We start from the raw sequence: 14,795 nt of genomic DNA, 5'->3' as shown, positions 1-14,795 counted from the left end.
TTTTTTCGTTTTCAAACATCTTTGACCTTACAGAAATGCCCCTACACAACTCTGAAACCTCAGCAATTTTTCAGCCAACCATCCTTTCAAAACTAAAGAAACATTCATCGCCTTTTGTCTTCTCTCAAGTATGTTCGATTAGCAATTTCAATCCGTAACTGAACTTAAATGGTCATTATCTTTGATGACTAACAAACTCAGGTCTGGATCATCTTCTTCAGACAAAACCCAAAAATCCTAGGTTGATTATTATCGTGATTTCTAGCTTTTCCTTGCTTTCGTGGATCCTTGAAGTAGTTTGGTCAGGGTTACTGTTCGATTATAGCCATTTTATTTCACCCAGTAAATGGATAATTTTAACGAAGGCATCAACTTCAGCTCCGCCACAAGCTCTGCACAAGACAGTCGAGAGCTGTGGCCCGAGAAGAATTCTTGCAACTTATTCAAATATTTTTGGAGGAGGAAGAACAGTATGTTCAGGATAGGAATATACATACAGTGCAAAGAAATCTGCAACAGTAGTTAATATGGATGCTATGCAGTACGCGCACACCGTTGAAGTCGCCGAGAGCGCTATGCCATACCTACAGATGCCTTGCGAGAATATATAATTTAAGCTCTGGGATAGCGAGAGCGACCCTTCTTCTTGAGAAACTCAGGAATCTCCACTGAACCACCTTCAGTGAAAGTGGAAGGTCGCCGATTGATTCCAGACGTGACTTCTCCTGGTGCTAGCTGACTTGCCTGGATTTCGATTGCAACTAACCATATTATTGAGATGCACGTGTTCGAGTACGTGTGTGTGTGTGTGAGAGAGAGAGAGAGAGAGAGAGAGAGAGAGCAACACCTGGAAAGGCCTGCCTTCATTTTCTTCTTGACGCTTGAATCCAGTTGCAATTAGAGTTATACTTACCTTCATTAAAACAAATTAAAAATTAAGGTCAGGGAGTTCAGATTCATGGAGTTCAGGTCTCTTATATGTCAGCATGTGCAAGACAAATGGGAAAATTTTGATTTTCTCCGTCACAGTTTAGCTAACAACAAAAAGATGAAAGAAGTGAGCCATTGAGATGTAGACAAAAATTCATAATCTAAGGGGTGGACTTTGCTTGACAGCCAGATGCGAAACCAATGCCTGCCCTTGAGCCAAAAACAGGGGCAGGGCAGAATAATAGCAGTTAGGACAGGCGCGCGCACATGGTTCTCTGAGCGAGAGTGATTAATGGGGGAATCTGAAAAAAATAAAAGATTGTCCTCCACACCAAGATTTCCTACCTCTAAATGAACCATTTAATTACGAACCCAAATGGCAGCAACAGTAAAGATCTTGACACTAACACCAGTCCTGCTAAAGCAAAGACTTACTTGGCCGCTGAGTGATGGATCTATCACTGCTCCAAAAATTAAATTGGCAGTAGGATCTACAAGGTCATAAATAACCTCTGCTGCAGCATTTACCTGCAGTTGTCATATGGAAATCTTTAGGATTATGAGGAGGGAGATGATTATATCAATCACAGTAAAGCACGATCACAACATTGATATATAGCAAATTCAACACAAGTTGGGATTCTGCAGTGTAATTATGTACAGTGCTACTAGCATTATTAATGCAGTTTAGGATATAAAAAAAATCAGGATTCAAATGACAAAAAGAGCCTCACAACTACTGAATTCTCTAATCTCAATTCAAAAAGCACTGTTAAACAAAGGAGAGCAAAAGTGAGAGCAATAGAAAAAAAATCCACAGTTTCAGCCCTAGGATGATATAGGAAAAAGGTTTCATTTGAGTAAGGTGGTTGCTGTTTGAGGCTTGAACAATTAAATCAATGGCCAAAGAATGCTCCTTTTACAGCAACCACTGCACACAAGATAAATATGCAGTCCCTGAGAAAAATGTGGATTAGCTCCTTCTGGCTGCAAAATTTCCTACATGACCTATAGTGACTGGATTTCATGCAACTAGCAATTGTATGGACTTCGTACAGAAAATGTGCAATCACATGGCTTTGGTCAGAATATGCATACAAGGTTTGAGTCATGAGATAGATATAGACATTGATTGAGTCCACCTGATGATGCGCTTAAGTTATGGTTAAGGAAAGATTTATCTGATATTTGAAAACCAAAACCAAGTTCTTAATTTAAGGGTTTGAATTTCAGTCTTGGGTTATTTTGTAAGCGGGAGGAGAATTGTAATTTCAGTATGTTCCCGTGAATCAGGGTATTTTATTAATTTTTGCAATTACTTGAAGGTCTAGACTTATTCAGGAAGTTGGTGTTTCAGTCTTTCATAGTTTATTTCTGTTTAGTTCCTTTCCTAGTCTTTTGTGGAGTCCTAATCTCTATAAATAAAGATGCTATGTTTTATTTTCAGCAGGTTAGAAATATGAAACAGAATTGTGTTTTAGAGTTATCTTGAAGGTTTGGTGCCTACGGTTTATCTCCTTTGTCCTGTTCTTCTATTTTCTTTTCTTTCTAGCTTAAAAGTATTGCTGCTACATAACCTAATTACTGTTCACTTATTTCTTCTTAAACAAGCTTCATTCAACCACTGTAAATAATGAATCCTAGCTCACCGCATAGGACACAAATCTCATATCCGTCATCCATCACTACTAGTATAGTCTGAGAGAGAGGGAGGGGGGAGAAAGTTACCTCAAATAAAGTTAAATCACTTCCACCAGTTATGTTCCACACAATTCCAGTTGCCCTCTCTATGCCAATATCTAATAAAGGTGACTGGATTGCATTTAATGCGGCATCTCTTGCCCTTGCTTTCCCTACAGAGAAACAAGAAATCTGAAAACAATTGGTTTTGCATGAACCATGAATTGAGAATTGACCAGACTCCCATCTTTCTGAGCAAGAGTACATTGGTATTGCGGGGGCATCTTCAGCAATCAATTCATCATTAAAAACAGACATTGCTACCTTTAAAAAACATCAACATGAGAAGAGATCGATTCCATCTAATTTCATTTGCTCTCATGCATCATCAATTACTGAAGTTTAAAGTAAGAGGAAATGAAAACAATGTTAACTGTGTACAAGCAAATGCATATTATCTCCTTAGAAACTTTTTAATGCACATCTAGAAATTATGTAATTTAAGGGAATCAGGATTTTAACATAAAAAAGTCGCTCTTTCTTTCTATGTTAAGCATTAAAAAAAAAAAAAAAAAAAAACTATATGAGAATGTCCCCAAATCGGAACCTACAGGGATCAATAGAAAATTCACCAAATCTCAGATGGTTAATGACCAAAAACCTCACAGTTGTTTAGCCAATTTCCTAGGTGAGCTCGGATTTGAAATTTTAGGAGGGTGAACAGCTAAAAATAAAAGTGTGGGAGGTCAAGTGGCAAAACCTGCAAGTCTCAGGGGGGAATTGCAATTGAAACATAATCCTATACTAATGGGATGATTTGGAAGATTTGGTTTGGTAAGCTCAGAGTGGGGCTCATTACAGACAAGCCAACAATCCTAGGCCTTTCTCAGTGGGACTTGAGCTCAATGCTAAATTGACTTGGTATATGAATTCTGAAATTGAAGATTAAGATACCTTCAAAGCTAAAACTGTACCTCCTACAAAGTCTCAAAATTACCATGATACTCTTTTTTTTTTGGCTTGAGTATACAGAAATTTGGATTCTGTCCTTGCTAGCAAAATCCACTGCAGCTTAAAACTTTAATCCAAGAAATCTACCGAGGACACAAATTCTTGGACAAAAATGACCTTAAGACTAGTGAAAAAACAATCAAAACTGCCTTTGGTTTCCAAAACCCAGAATTCTTGTGAGGATGTCGTAGCTTCTCACACTTCACATTTTACTTAAGAGCAATGCATTCTCTAGCCTATCAGATACATTCCATCCCACTATGAATGCCCACTCCTCTCAAATTACTAACTAATCTACCCCCTCTCTTGTAAAGGCATTACTGAGGCAAAACATTGCCTGCATACATCAAAGAACTAGCGGGTATTCCTCCATCTACATTAGCCATCTGATTCATGGATGCAAGTTAAAGTTTCATTCTAATTTCTATAAGATGATGCCTTGGATATAGCTAACATGGGGAAATTTCTTCAATATTCATGGCATAATAATGCTTATTTGATTATTTCATTAATGGTTAAGAAAAGTCCAAGACGCAGTTTGGTCAATCAAGCATAAATTTTTAATCCAACGGTTGGATTGAGCCTATATTTGAACAAAAGATTCTGAAGGCTCTGTTTCCTATAGGATTAAAATTTCATGATGATCGAAGATCAAGAAGGCCTTTAAATAAAGCTCGGGATTGTCTTTATTTACCTTTTATATTTGGATTTTGTTTTCCTATTTAGATTAGGACTTTTAGTTTAATGAGTGTTTTACAAGTTCAGAATCCTAATGCTAGATGGATTCTATTAGTTAAGCAAGTTTTAATTAGAAATCTTTTCTTATAAATTATTTCTAGAACTAGTATAAATAAGGATGTCTAGTTTGTTTGGATATTAAGAATCTGACTATTCATACTTTTAATAAAATACTAGAGAGTTTTCTCTAAATCTTTCGACAACTTAGGGTTGTAACCTTAGGACTTGAGAATCCTAGCTTTTATTTTGAGTAAGCCTGCTTCTGTGCAAGGCCCAATGTTTATTTTCTTTCCAAGGCAAGGCAAGAAATGAAACATTCTGATGTTCAGCTACAATTACCAGTTGCAATCCCTATCCCCATTAGCGAGGAGCCTGCATTTGCCATTATAGCTCGCACATCAGCAAAATCCACATTCACCAATCCAGGAACCTGCAATTCATGAAACCAACACCAGTTGGAGTACAAAGGACATAGTCCTTGAAACCTAAATATGATATTCAGAAGAATGACCATCATATTGATTACCTAACCAATGTACAATGAATTGAACATATCTTTTCTTCCCACAGAATGCTCATACAGTTTTTATGTTCTTGCACCTCAATGGTATCAAGACATATCCAGAGGTCAATGTATCATGCCAAGGCACCAGTTTTGAAGGTTTTTTTTCCAGATAAATAACAGAAAAGAAGATATTTGGAAGAAGTAAATGTGCAATAGGAAATTGGAGAATAATTCATCATCTGAAACAGCAAAACAAAAAAACAAAGCTAGAAGCCAAAAGGCATTCCAATCCCTTTGAATATCAGCTAAGCAAATGCCGCTAAAAGCCCCGCTGCATGAAACCACTAATAAGTAAGGAAAACAAACCTATTGACAGCAGGGAAATAATATTCAGAAGACATTCATGAAAACAGCCAAGAAGATAATCCTAAACCCAATTGATAGTTTCCCACAAGTCCATAACGATTGGCTCAAACAGTAACCAATCCTAAAAATACTCACCTTCCTCTCCATTCAAACAGACCTACAGACTGCACCAACAGTAAACTTTCATCTAAATTAAGAGTTTTTCTCCCCAATGAAACCCACAAAAGAGACCAATAACAAACAGCCGACCTGCTTGGGATCACCCAAGACACGATTCATCTCCAAACAATCTCTGCCACATATCCATGCTACCCGGTAGTTCAAATGAGATGACTAAGATTCTACATTTTGGTGACACAGGACACAAATATTAGGAGGTACAGTCTTATGAGGCCTTCTAATCTGTAACAAGTCATTACTGTTAATTTTATTGAGCATCACTATCCAAATGATAATCTTAACTTTATAGGGCACCGTAGCTTTCCAAATGAAGACAGCAGATTGTTTCTGGCAGAAGATTCGTTAAAAAGCATAATTTTTTTTCTTCATAATAGTGCATTATGAAGTACCCGCATAACTTATATTGTTTTGACCCTTCCAATAAAAAGGAATAAGGTCAATTATTATGACAAGGGTCGCAAAATGACAGACAAAGCAGCAAACCAAGGTTCCAAGACGTGTTTGTGTGTCGACAACAACAACAACAATAATAATAGAAAAAAAAATCAAATATCATGTTTTCAAAGCAATTGCTGTATGCATTAATACCGTAATGATATCAGAGATACCACGAACACCCTGTCGCAGAATATCATCTGCCAGGTTAAATGCTTCTGTTACTGGGGTAGTTTGGGAAACAGCAGTCAATAATCTGTCATTTGGAATGACAATCAGTGTGTCAACGTTGTCTCTCAAAGCTGCAATTCCTTCCTGGGCCTGAACTGCCCTTCTCCGTCCCTCAAAAGAAAATGGGGTAGTGACAATACCAACAGTCAATATACCCAATGACTTTGCAACACCTGAAATTATAGGAGCCCCACCAGTACCAGTTCCTCCGCCCATTCCAGCCTTCAAATACGAAGATCCCAAGTTAAAATTTCAAGCAAGAAAGCAAAAGAAAGAGAGTAACAAATATCTATCCAAGTAAGAAAACAAAGCAAGGAAATCAAAGTATACCACAGTATTCAGCTTCTGGCATGCTTGGTCCTTATCCTAAGCATTTTTATATTTTAGACGAGCCCAATAACACTCTAGAGCAAGAGTATAAGTGCAAAGACAAATCCAGTGGTACATTACATGCCACACAGCTATGTATGTTATAGCGCACTAATAGCATCAAATAGATTCTAGAGTTTTTAGACAATACTTGGATTCACGTTAAAAATTAAAGTGACAACAGCATGAAGATATGTGAGCATGTGAGATTAATGGAGAGTGTGCTAAAACCTAGAGATTATGATCTGCTACAATAACACAGGAAAAAAGAAGAAGAAGCTAAAATAGTGGGAGACTGTTGCAGAGAGAGCAGTTATACAAGATGAGAACAACATTCATTGCATAACAAAAATTCAAACAATATGCATTCAAAGATGTGTTGACTTAAACCAGTAGTATGAGCTAGTCATTTAAATACCAACTAGCGGACAATTGCAGTTGGTGCTTAAAAGAAACGTTGTTAGAAGACAAACTCAACACTATTCGATGCATGCCATCTCAAAACTCAAAAGTCAACAATTTAAGTTACAATATTACTTCGAAATGTTGAAGATAAAAGAAGTAGCAGGGAACGAAATAGGTAATAAGCACCTTTTTCAATAAAAACATAGTTTGCAATAAAACTAAATTGTAGAATACAGAAATTAAACTTACGGTGACAAAGACCATGTCAGCACCATAAACTGCCTCTTCTATTGCTTGTTTGCTTTCTTTAGCAGCGTTCATCCCAATCTCTGGATTACCACCAGCTCCAAGACCTCTAGTAAGGTCCTGACCAATTTGCAAACGATTTTCGGGGAAGACGGGAGACATGCTCATGGATTGAACATCTGTGTTTACAACCCAAAACTCTACACCTTTCATTGAACTTTCAATCATGCGATTGACTGCGTTGGAGCCTCCACCTCCAACACCAACGACTTTTATGTTGGCTTCATTGTGATTACTTGGACTAGAGCCATTCCTTGCAGGGGCGGTGGTGGTTACTTTGCTGTTCCCCTCCTCACCTCTAACTCTAAGCATTGATACTTCGGGATGAAGATTAAGAAAAGGATCCTTGCTGCTGCTGTCGTGATATTGTCGGGGGATTTTACTAATACATTGGGGTAACTTATTAGACTTAGACTTGGACTCGGTCATTTTCAGAGACCCAAATCTCCCCGTCCCCAAATGATTTCCCGTTGAAACTCTCATTCTCGCTCCAACAACACTTAACATCCCCATCGGCTGTCTACTATCACCAAGTGTACAGTATGGTGAAACACAAGTTGCCATTTTTTTCTATGCCAGAAAGAAAGGAAGTCGATGAGCCAAATTATTCAATGAAAGTAGATACCTACCTGCTCGCCATAAAACAGACAAGACAATCAAAAGATAAATAAAAGCAGACTTGAAAGACAAATTACAAGAGCAGAACCCAGCACTAATTACATAATGCGTAAGAACATGCAAAGCAGCAGCAGAGAAAATTAAATGAAAACGACCCATATGGGTGGTTAAGCAAAGAGAGCAAAAACCTTGGAGATATCTCTTCAACCATTGTCTGCTTAGATTAGGCCATGAGCCGAAAAAGATCGGGCGGTCAGTTCGTTTTCCTTTTTTTTTTCCTTTCTGATAAAAAAGAATTCCAATCAAGGGTTTTAATTTTCTGGTTCTGACTGTAGCCTGCAGTGCAGGTTAGTAATGAGTGTCGGTAGTAACTAGATTATTGATACACTGCACTGAGATCAATTTATTTTTTAATGTAAGAAAATATTCTAGCTCATTTATTTTATAATAAACAATTAAATATAATTTTAAATATATTGTATAATGTATTATATATTTTTTTAATTATTGATACTACTGGATTATATTTCTTTTTAATTATTGTCATGATGATATATATAATTTTCCTGAGTTAATTTATTAAATCTTTGATTAAATTATAATAATTTTATAGAAAATAAATAAAAATAAATTATAAAGGTTAATTTTTAATCAAATTAATATTAAAGGATGAAATAAAAAAAATAAAAAAAAATCTATTTAAATCAACTCGGGTTAATTTACCAAACTAGTTATCTAGATCATGAGATTAAGATAACACCATAAAAAGTAAAAAATAAAATAAAATCATAAAATCTAATTTTCAATCAATCCAATATTAAATGATAAAAAAAAAACAACACGAGTCAACTCGGGCTAACTTGTTAAACTTATGACTTGGGTCATGAGACCGGGATGACTTCATAAAAAATATAAAAAAATTACGAAGAGTAGTAAATTCATGAGATTGAGATAACTCCATATAAAAATATTAAAAACAATTACGAAGGCCAATTCGCAAACCACCTAGTATTAAATGATGAAATTGAAAGAAAAAAAACTAAATAAAAAAAGAATAAGATTGAATTGTTGGAGGGTGAAATTGAAAAAAAAAATCAACTAAAAAAGAACTCAAAAAATAAATCAAGTCAACTTGATTTAAAATACTAAATCCGTGACTTGGATCATGAGATTGAGATAACCTCATAGAAAGCAAATAGAAAAAAATTATAAAGCCTAATTAAAAAAATATTCAATTAAAAAAATTTGAGGCAACTCAAATCAACTTGTCAAATTCGTGACCTAGATAATGAGATCAAGATATTCCTATAGAAAGAAAATTGAAAAAGATTATGAAGTATAATTTCCAACTAATTTAATGTTAAATGATAAAATCAAAAGAAAACAATTAGAAAACGAATAAAAAAATGACCCAACTCATCCCGAGTTAACATATTAAATTGACGATCTGGGTCATGAGATTATCATAAATTAATAAAAGCAATAAAAATTTATGAAACCCTATTAGAAGGTTGAAATCTTCATGAGACCAATATATGACCCAATAAAAAAAAAATATGAAGCACAACCCCAAAACAATTTAATATTAAATGAAAGATTGGGTTGGTGAAAAGTGAAATTGAAATAAAAACTAAACAAAATACTATTCTAATGAATAGTATTTTATGTGACGCGGCTACAATAATTTAGCCATACCCTTTAATTTTTTGTTGATAATAATAATTACTAGACTATATCCTTATTAGATGCTTTCATTTTTTATTTTTACTTTTGTATTAGTAAGTTTATGGTTTTATTTATGTTGATAATAATAAGTGAAAATTATCTTGAGCATTCTATCATTTACTATATTTTATACTTTGCCTTTATTGTTTTGTAAATTATAAAAACCATCATAAACTTTGTATGTTCATAATACTTTAAATGGTAGGAAAAAAATCAACAAAAAAACTTCAATTATTTACAAGTTTTTTATTATTTTTCTTTTAATTACTAAAAAACCATGGTTCATAAAAATAACAAATCTTCTCATCAAAATATATGAATCTTCTTATCAAACCAGCACCCATAGTAACAACTTATCACCCAATTACCATTACAAAATAATTATCAATGTCTTTAGCAAGTAAGTTATGTAATTTTTTTCAATTGAACAATATGATGATTTTTTTATGGTTTCTATGCATGATAAGCACTATTGCACACTATAATATTTAATTTCATCTTAAGTAGTGGGGTTAAATTCAAGTGCACAAAGAGAGGAACAAGCTTTACTTCCGGTGGAAAGATTCATTAGTTCCCATTAATGATTATTCATAAAAGATTTAATTTTATTATTAATTGTTTTCTTCCAATAAGAAGCTTTCGGACAAGGCATTGCCTCAAAGTAGGTTTAAGGTTCATCTTCTAACAAGCATGTTAAAAATCAAGACCAAATGTTTTGGTCTTTTTTTCTCTTTTACTCTATTTAAGCTCAACTTTATCATTTTTTGATCGATGATGATTATTTAAGCTAGCATTAATCATTCTCTTAAGTGAATGATTTTTTTATGTTTCCCTCCATGGAAACACATCTTTAAAGAGTAACATTTTTTAATTTCGTAATAGTATTATGATGAATATCCTCAATATTGATTTGTGTACAAGAAAATGATATGTAGTATTATTGTATGTATATCTGATAAACACACAATCCACAGTCTTTGGTCCTATCTTGACCTTTTTAGGATCAAATATTGCTACATTTGCAAGACACCCTCACAATTTGAGGTATTTGTAGGAAGTTATTCTACCTTTTCATAATTCACATGGTGTCTTATCTAACTTCTTATAGGGTATTTTGTTAAGTATATAATTGACAGTTAAAATTGTTTCCCCTTACAAGCTTTAAGGTGCTCTCAAACTTATCAATATGTTATTTCTAAAAAGTATAGTGATATTAGCTTTAACGACTATTTCTTTACTTGGGTTGCTTTGCTAAACTTATTTTTTTCATTGTGATATGTTCAATTATCATCATTTCATTTATAAATTATATTGTATATAAAAATAGTATTACGTGAATAATACTTTCACTAAGTAAGCTCTTAAAAAATATTAGAAGGATCACAAACAATCTTGCTTAAAACTCAATCTCCTTAAACATAATTTACTAGATCGTATCTATTTAACGCACTAACTTTTTATAGATGTAAATAGAAATATGTACGTGAATAATGTTATATACATGAAACAATAGTGGTTGGAAAAACCATTTCTCGAGTTAAAAACATGATTAAATTATATATAAGAAAAATAGTCAATAATACTTATAAATAAATATTTTAGCTCTACAACAAGCAAGTAAAATAATATAAAACTTGAAATAAAACAACTTGGCTGGCCGGGCGAATCGAAGTTCTCTTCCAGTCTAAACAAAAATATTTAAATTATGCAAGATAAAAATAAATACTTTTGGTTACAATGATTCAAACTAAACATGTATATTTATGCCAAAACATTATGTTTAAAAAAGAAAGATAAAACGCATGATTATACCAATAAGTTTGCAAGTAACATGTATAAAATACACAAGGATGTAAACATACTTTATAAAAGCTTAGTTCATAAAATATGTATCATGCAACAACTCAAAAAGATTTAAATAAATTGCATCAATTACAATTTTAGAAGATAAATTATAACTTCAAAATAAAAATATATAACAAACTTTTAAAATTAAATAATAAAAAAAAAACATAAAGCTATAAGCAAACCAAAAGATTATAAAGTAAAACATATAGTATTGGAATATCTACATGATTGATATTTTTTTCCCACGTGATAAACTAAACAAAGTTTAATATATATTTTTTCAAAAAAGAAATTGTCTTGTTTCATGCTAGTAGTACTGAGCTGCTCTCTCCAATGCCACATCCTTTCCTTGATCTTGTGATCGCCCTCAATGTCTTCATAGCACGATGTTTTGTATCTTGTTAATTACATCCCTCTGATATGAAAACCTTAAAACGACACAGAGAATGAAATTACAAACAAGAAGAAAAGGATCTAAAACAAATTAATACTCGTGAAAAACCGACTCGCAGATTAAACTTTCACTTGCCATCACAGCGGGCAGCTCGAGCTCCTTCTCGTCAACCTCAGTTTCTCTTTAGTCTTGTTGGCCTGCGCGCGCGCTTTCATCCTTGATTCCTCGAAATACTGCACTTAAGATTAATTTAGGGGATAAAAATCAAGAACCGACGAACAGCCTCAAGGTTACCACGTCATGAATCAAGAAAAATGAAAGGAAATAAAAATCAAGAACCGACGAACAGCCTCAAGGTTACCACGTCATGAATCAAGAAGAAAAATGAAAGGAAAGGGGAGGATTGTTGATAGGAATTGTTAATCATAACTAGAAATGGAATAGCAGAAATGGCATGCGTAATCATAATACCTGTTGCTTTCTCTTCCTTTCAAGCTCTGCCTGCTCGCGGATGAGACCAGTAAGAGAAACATCATTGAGAAATAATCATACAAATTAATACTAAGAGGAGTAATATCGAAATACATACCAGATCATGTTTAAGCTGCTTATTCTCCTCTTTTAATTGATTCAGTTCAGCTTCTAGTTCAACTGTATAGGCCTGTGGGACAGGCAAAATTATTATAAAACGTACAAATATATGGGATGGTGTTTATGTTGAAGACTGGAGTGTAAGCATTTAATCAAATATCTGTGATTAATTACAGGATAATTTAAGTGCTCTTAAGAAATCCATATCATCTCCCTGGATTTCTAGCAGGCAGGCAGGCAGATGCACCTGTCAAGTAACCTGCACTTCAGCTATTCCTTAGAATGTAACTGGAAGAACACCAATTTCTTAATTTCTAGCTATCAAGAGTATTTGATTTACTGTTCAAAACAATCAACATCAAGGGCGAAGAAAACTTGAGAGATTGATGAGTTAAGAATAATTATCGCATTGACTCATTTCTAAGATACTCGTGCATCATTTAAGAAGAAGCAATTTCAATGGCTACTTTGTTTTTGGGCCTCGTTAATGTAAGTATAAACTGAAGATCAAATATAGATTCACAGATGCGCTAGGTTTGGTTCATTTTAAGAGAAATGCATGTTCCATAAAAACATTCGTGAAGAAAATCCAAAAGTCCCCATGGCATTATAAACTAGCAGTCAACAAAATCAAAATACATATTTAGAAGCTGTAAACAAATAGTGGTACCTGTTTTCTAGCTCTAGACCTCGCAGCAGACTCTCTATTCTTGATCATCCTCCGTTGCCTCCTCTCCACCACCCTCTCCACCGGCCCATCAATAATCCTCTTCCGTCCACTTAACCCCCCTGTCTCCATCCCAAACTGATTTCCTGAATTATCAAAATTAGTAACCATTCCATCTGATGACATTGGACTCAGTGGTGCAACCATTCCCACTCCATGATCCTGCCCATACCCACCACCATTCCCTGCTCTCCCAGCATAACCACCATTCCTACCAGATGACTCTCCTATGCCTTGATGCATAACACCACCACCACCCCCCGCAGCCATGCCTAAAATAGGTCTAGCCACGAAACCTGTCGCTGCAGCCCGGTTATTGCGGTTACTCTCGTACAACCCACGTTGTTGTTGCTGAAATGGCGCAGTACATTGTTCCCTCACAATCCCTGCCTTGATCAGAAAATCCTCTAGGGTCATCTCCCCAAAAGTTGGCTGACGAGGGGCAGTCTTGGGATTTTGCACATTGCCACCTCTATTTTCAGTACCACTGATCTGCTCTTTATGAATCTCAGACCAAACTTCATCCACTGTTTTCCTACACAGAGGTGCTGGCAAAGAGAGTGATTCCTGTCTAGGCAAACTGGGCTGCTGAGATACGCCTCCATGACCATATGGATCATTCAAAACCTGGCCTGCATTGTTGTCGATGACGATTTGATTGTTACCGCTCATGTTGGCAGAGGTGGCCGTCGCTTGATTTTCCTCGGCAGTCCAGATACTGGCAAGAAACTCGTCCATGTTCATAGAGCCGAAGTTCCTGCCACTCTCACAAAGAGTGTGCTGGAACTCGTCTAATGTGAGGGAGTAAATAGAGGATTGTCTGCCAAGAGACGAGAATGCATGGTTCTTGGTTTGTTGTTGGTCCGGTTGTAATGGAGAGTCGACCTCACCTTGTGAATTTAACTCAGATTCTGTTACCACCATCGTTTTCTTCTTAAATCTTTGTGTCCTCTCTGAGTTGAAGTTGAAGCGAACTTCTGTAAACATTGAAGATGAACTAGTTAGAAAAGATTGTTAGCGCAGTCTCTTGAGTACTGTGTGAATGCTGAGGTTATTATCCTTTTGGGACCGGGATACTCTGAAGACATGGAGAAGAACAGGACATGAAAGCAAGTTGAACTGACAGAAACATGGTGAAGTTACAGATCATTTGTATGAAGCGCCACTCTCCTAATCTCCATTAATTCAGAAAATAGAGTCTTGTCTTCCTTACCGATGGGGTAAGATTTTAACAGATGATTATTGAACAGGGACGAACAAAACAGGACAGGATAATAAAAACAAGTATTATTATTTATCGAATTGAAACTCAATTAATTTTCCTTCTTGGAAGAGGCATACTTCGGATTCCAATATTTCGAAAATTTTGTCTAAATGTGCATAAATTGTACCTTTTAAAATTATTCCAAGTCATGATATAAAATGGATTGAGCGATTTCCAATTCCAAAAGTGATGTACATGGATCATAATTCTGAAGATGAATTATCCAACCTTACCAACAAGTCATTCGGTGATTTAAGTTAATTTATAGATTAAACAGCCTAATCAACGAGTCAATTCCAGTCATTTCAATAATTTGTTAATTCAGAATTTAGCTTGAATCAGTAAGAGCTGGTCTAAAATCAGACTAGTTAAAATTGGAATTTGGTTTTAAAAATAATTTAATTCTTTTTAGTCATAATATAAAATAACAAGATGGATTGAGCAATTTACAATTCTAAGCATACTATACATG

At 34.8% G+C, this 14,795-nt stretch overlaps 2 protein-coding genes across 4 annotated transcripts; both read right to left on the bottom strand.

The window, feature by feature from the left end:
- Positions 1 to 297: 297 nt before the first annotated feature.
- LOC118053357 (cell division protein FtsZ homolog 2-2, chloroplastic) lies at positions 298 to 8,121 on the bottom strand. 3 transcript variants are annotated; one of them, XM_035064579.2, is made up of 8 exons: positions 7,963 to 8,121; positions 7,100 to 7,785; positions 5,999 to 6,298; positions 4,699 to 4,789; positions 2,659 to 2,783; positions 1,366 to 1,458; positions 848 to 913; positions 298 to 761 (listed from the first exon to the last, which is right to left on the bottom strand). In XM_035064579.2, the coding sequence occupies exons 2-8, from the start codon at positions 7,718 to 7,720 to the stop codon at positions 732 to 734; spliced, it is 1,326 nt and encodes a 441-aa protein (XP_034920470.1). In that variant the 5' UTR covers positions 7,721 to 7,785; positions 7,963 to 8,121; the 3' UTR covers positions 298 to 731. The 3 variants fall into 3 exon arrangements, with proteins under 3 accessions (XP_034920470.1, XP_034920467.1, XP_034920468.1); XM_035064576.2 differs by having other exon boundaries at positions 298 to 744; XM_035064577.2 differs by having other exon boundaries at positions 298 to 744; positions 7,100 to 7,726; positions 7,963 to 8,120.
- Positions 8,122 to 11,878: 3,757 nt separating this feature from the next.
- LOC118053356 (protein ABSCISIC ACID-INSENSITIVE 5) lies at positions 11,879 to 13,983 on the bottom strand. Its single transcript, XM_035064575.1, has 4 exons — positions 13,003 to 13,983; positions 12,331 to 12,402; positions 12,213 to 12,242; positions 11,879 to 11,974 (listed from the first exon to the last, which is right to left on the bottom strand). The coding sequence occupies exons 1-4, from the start codon at positions 13,981 to 13,983 to the stop codon at positions 11,879 to 11,881; spliced, it is 1,179 nt and encodes a 392-aa protein (XP_034920466.1).
- Between the last annotated feature and the right edge of the window lie 812 nt (positions 13,984 to 14,795).

This window comes from Populus alba, chromosome 6 (genome assembly GCF_005239225.2).
Source record: "Populus alba chromosome 6, ASM523922v2, whole genome shotgun sequence".
NCBI lineage: Eukaryota > Viridiplantae > Streptophyta > Magnoliopsida > Malpighiales > Salicaceae > Populus > Populus alba.
The sequence above is the reverse complement of the archived record's forward strand: the minus strand, read 5'-3'. Positions and strand labels throughout refer to the sequence as shown.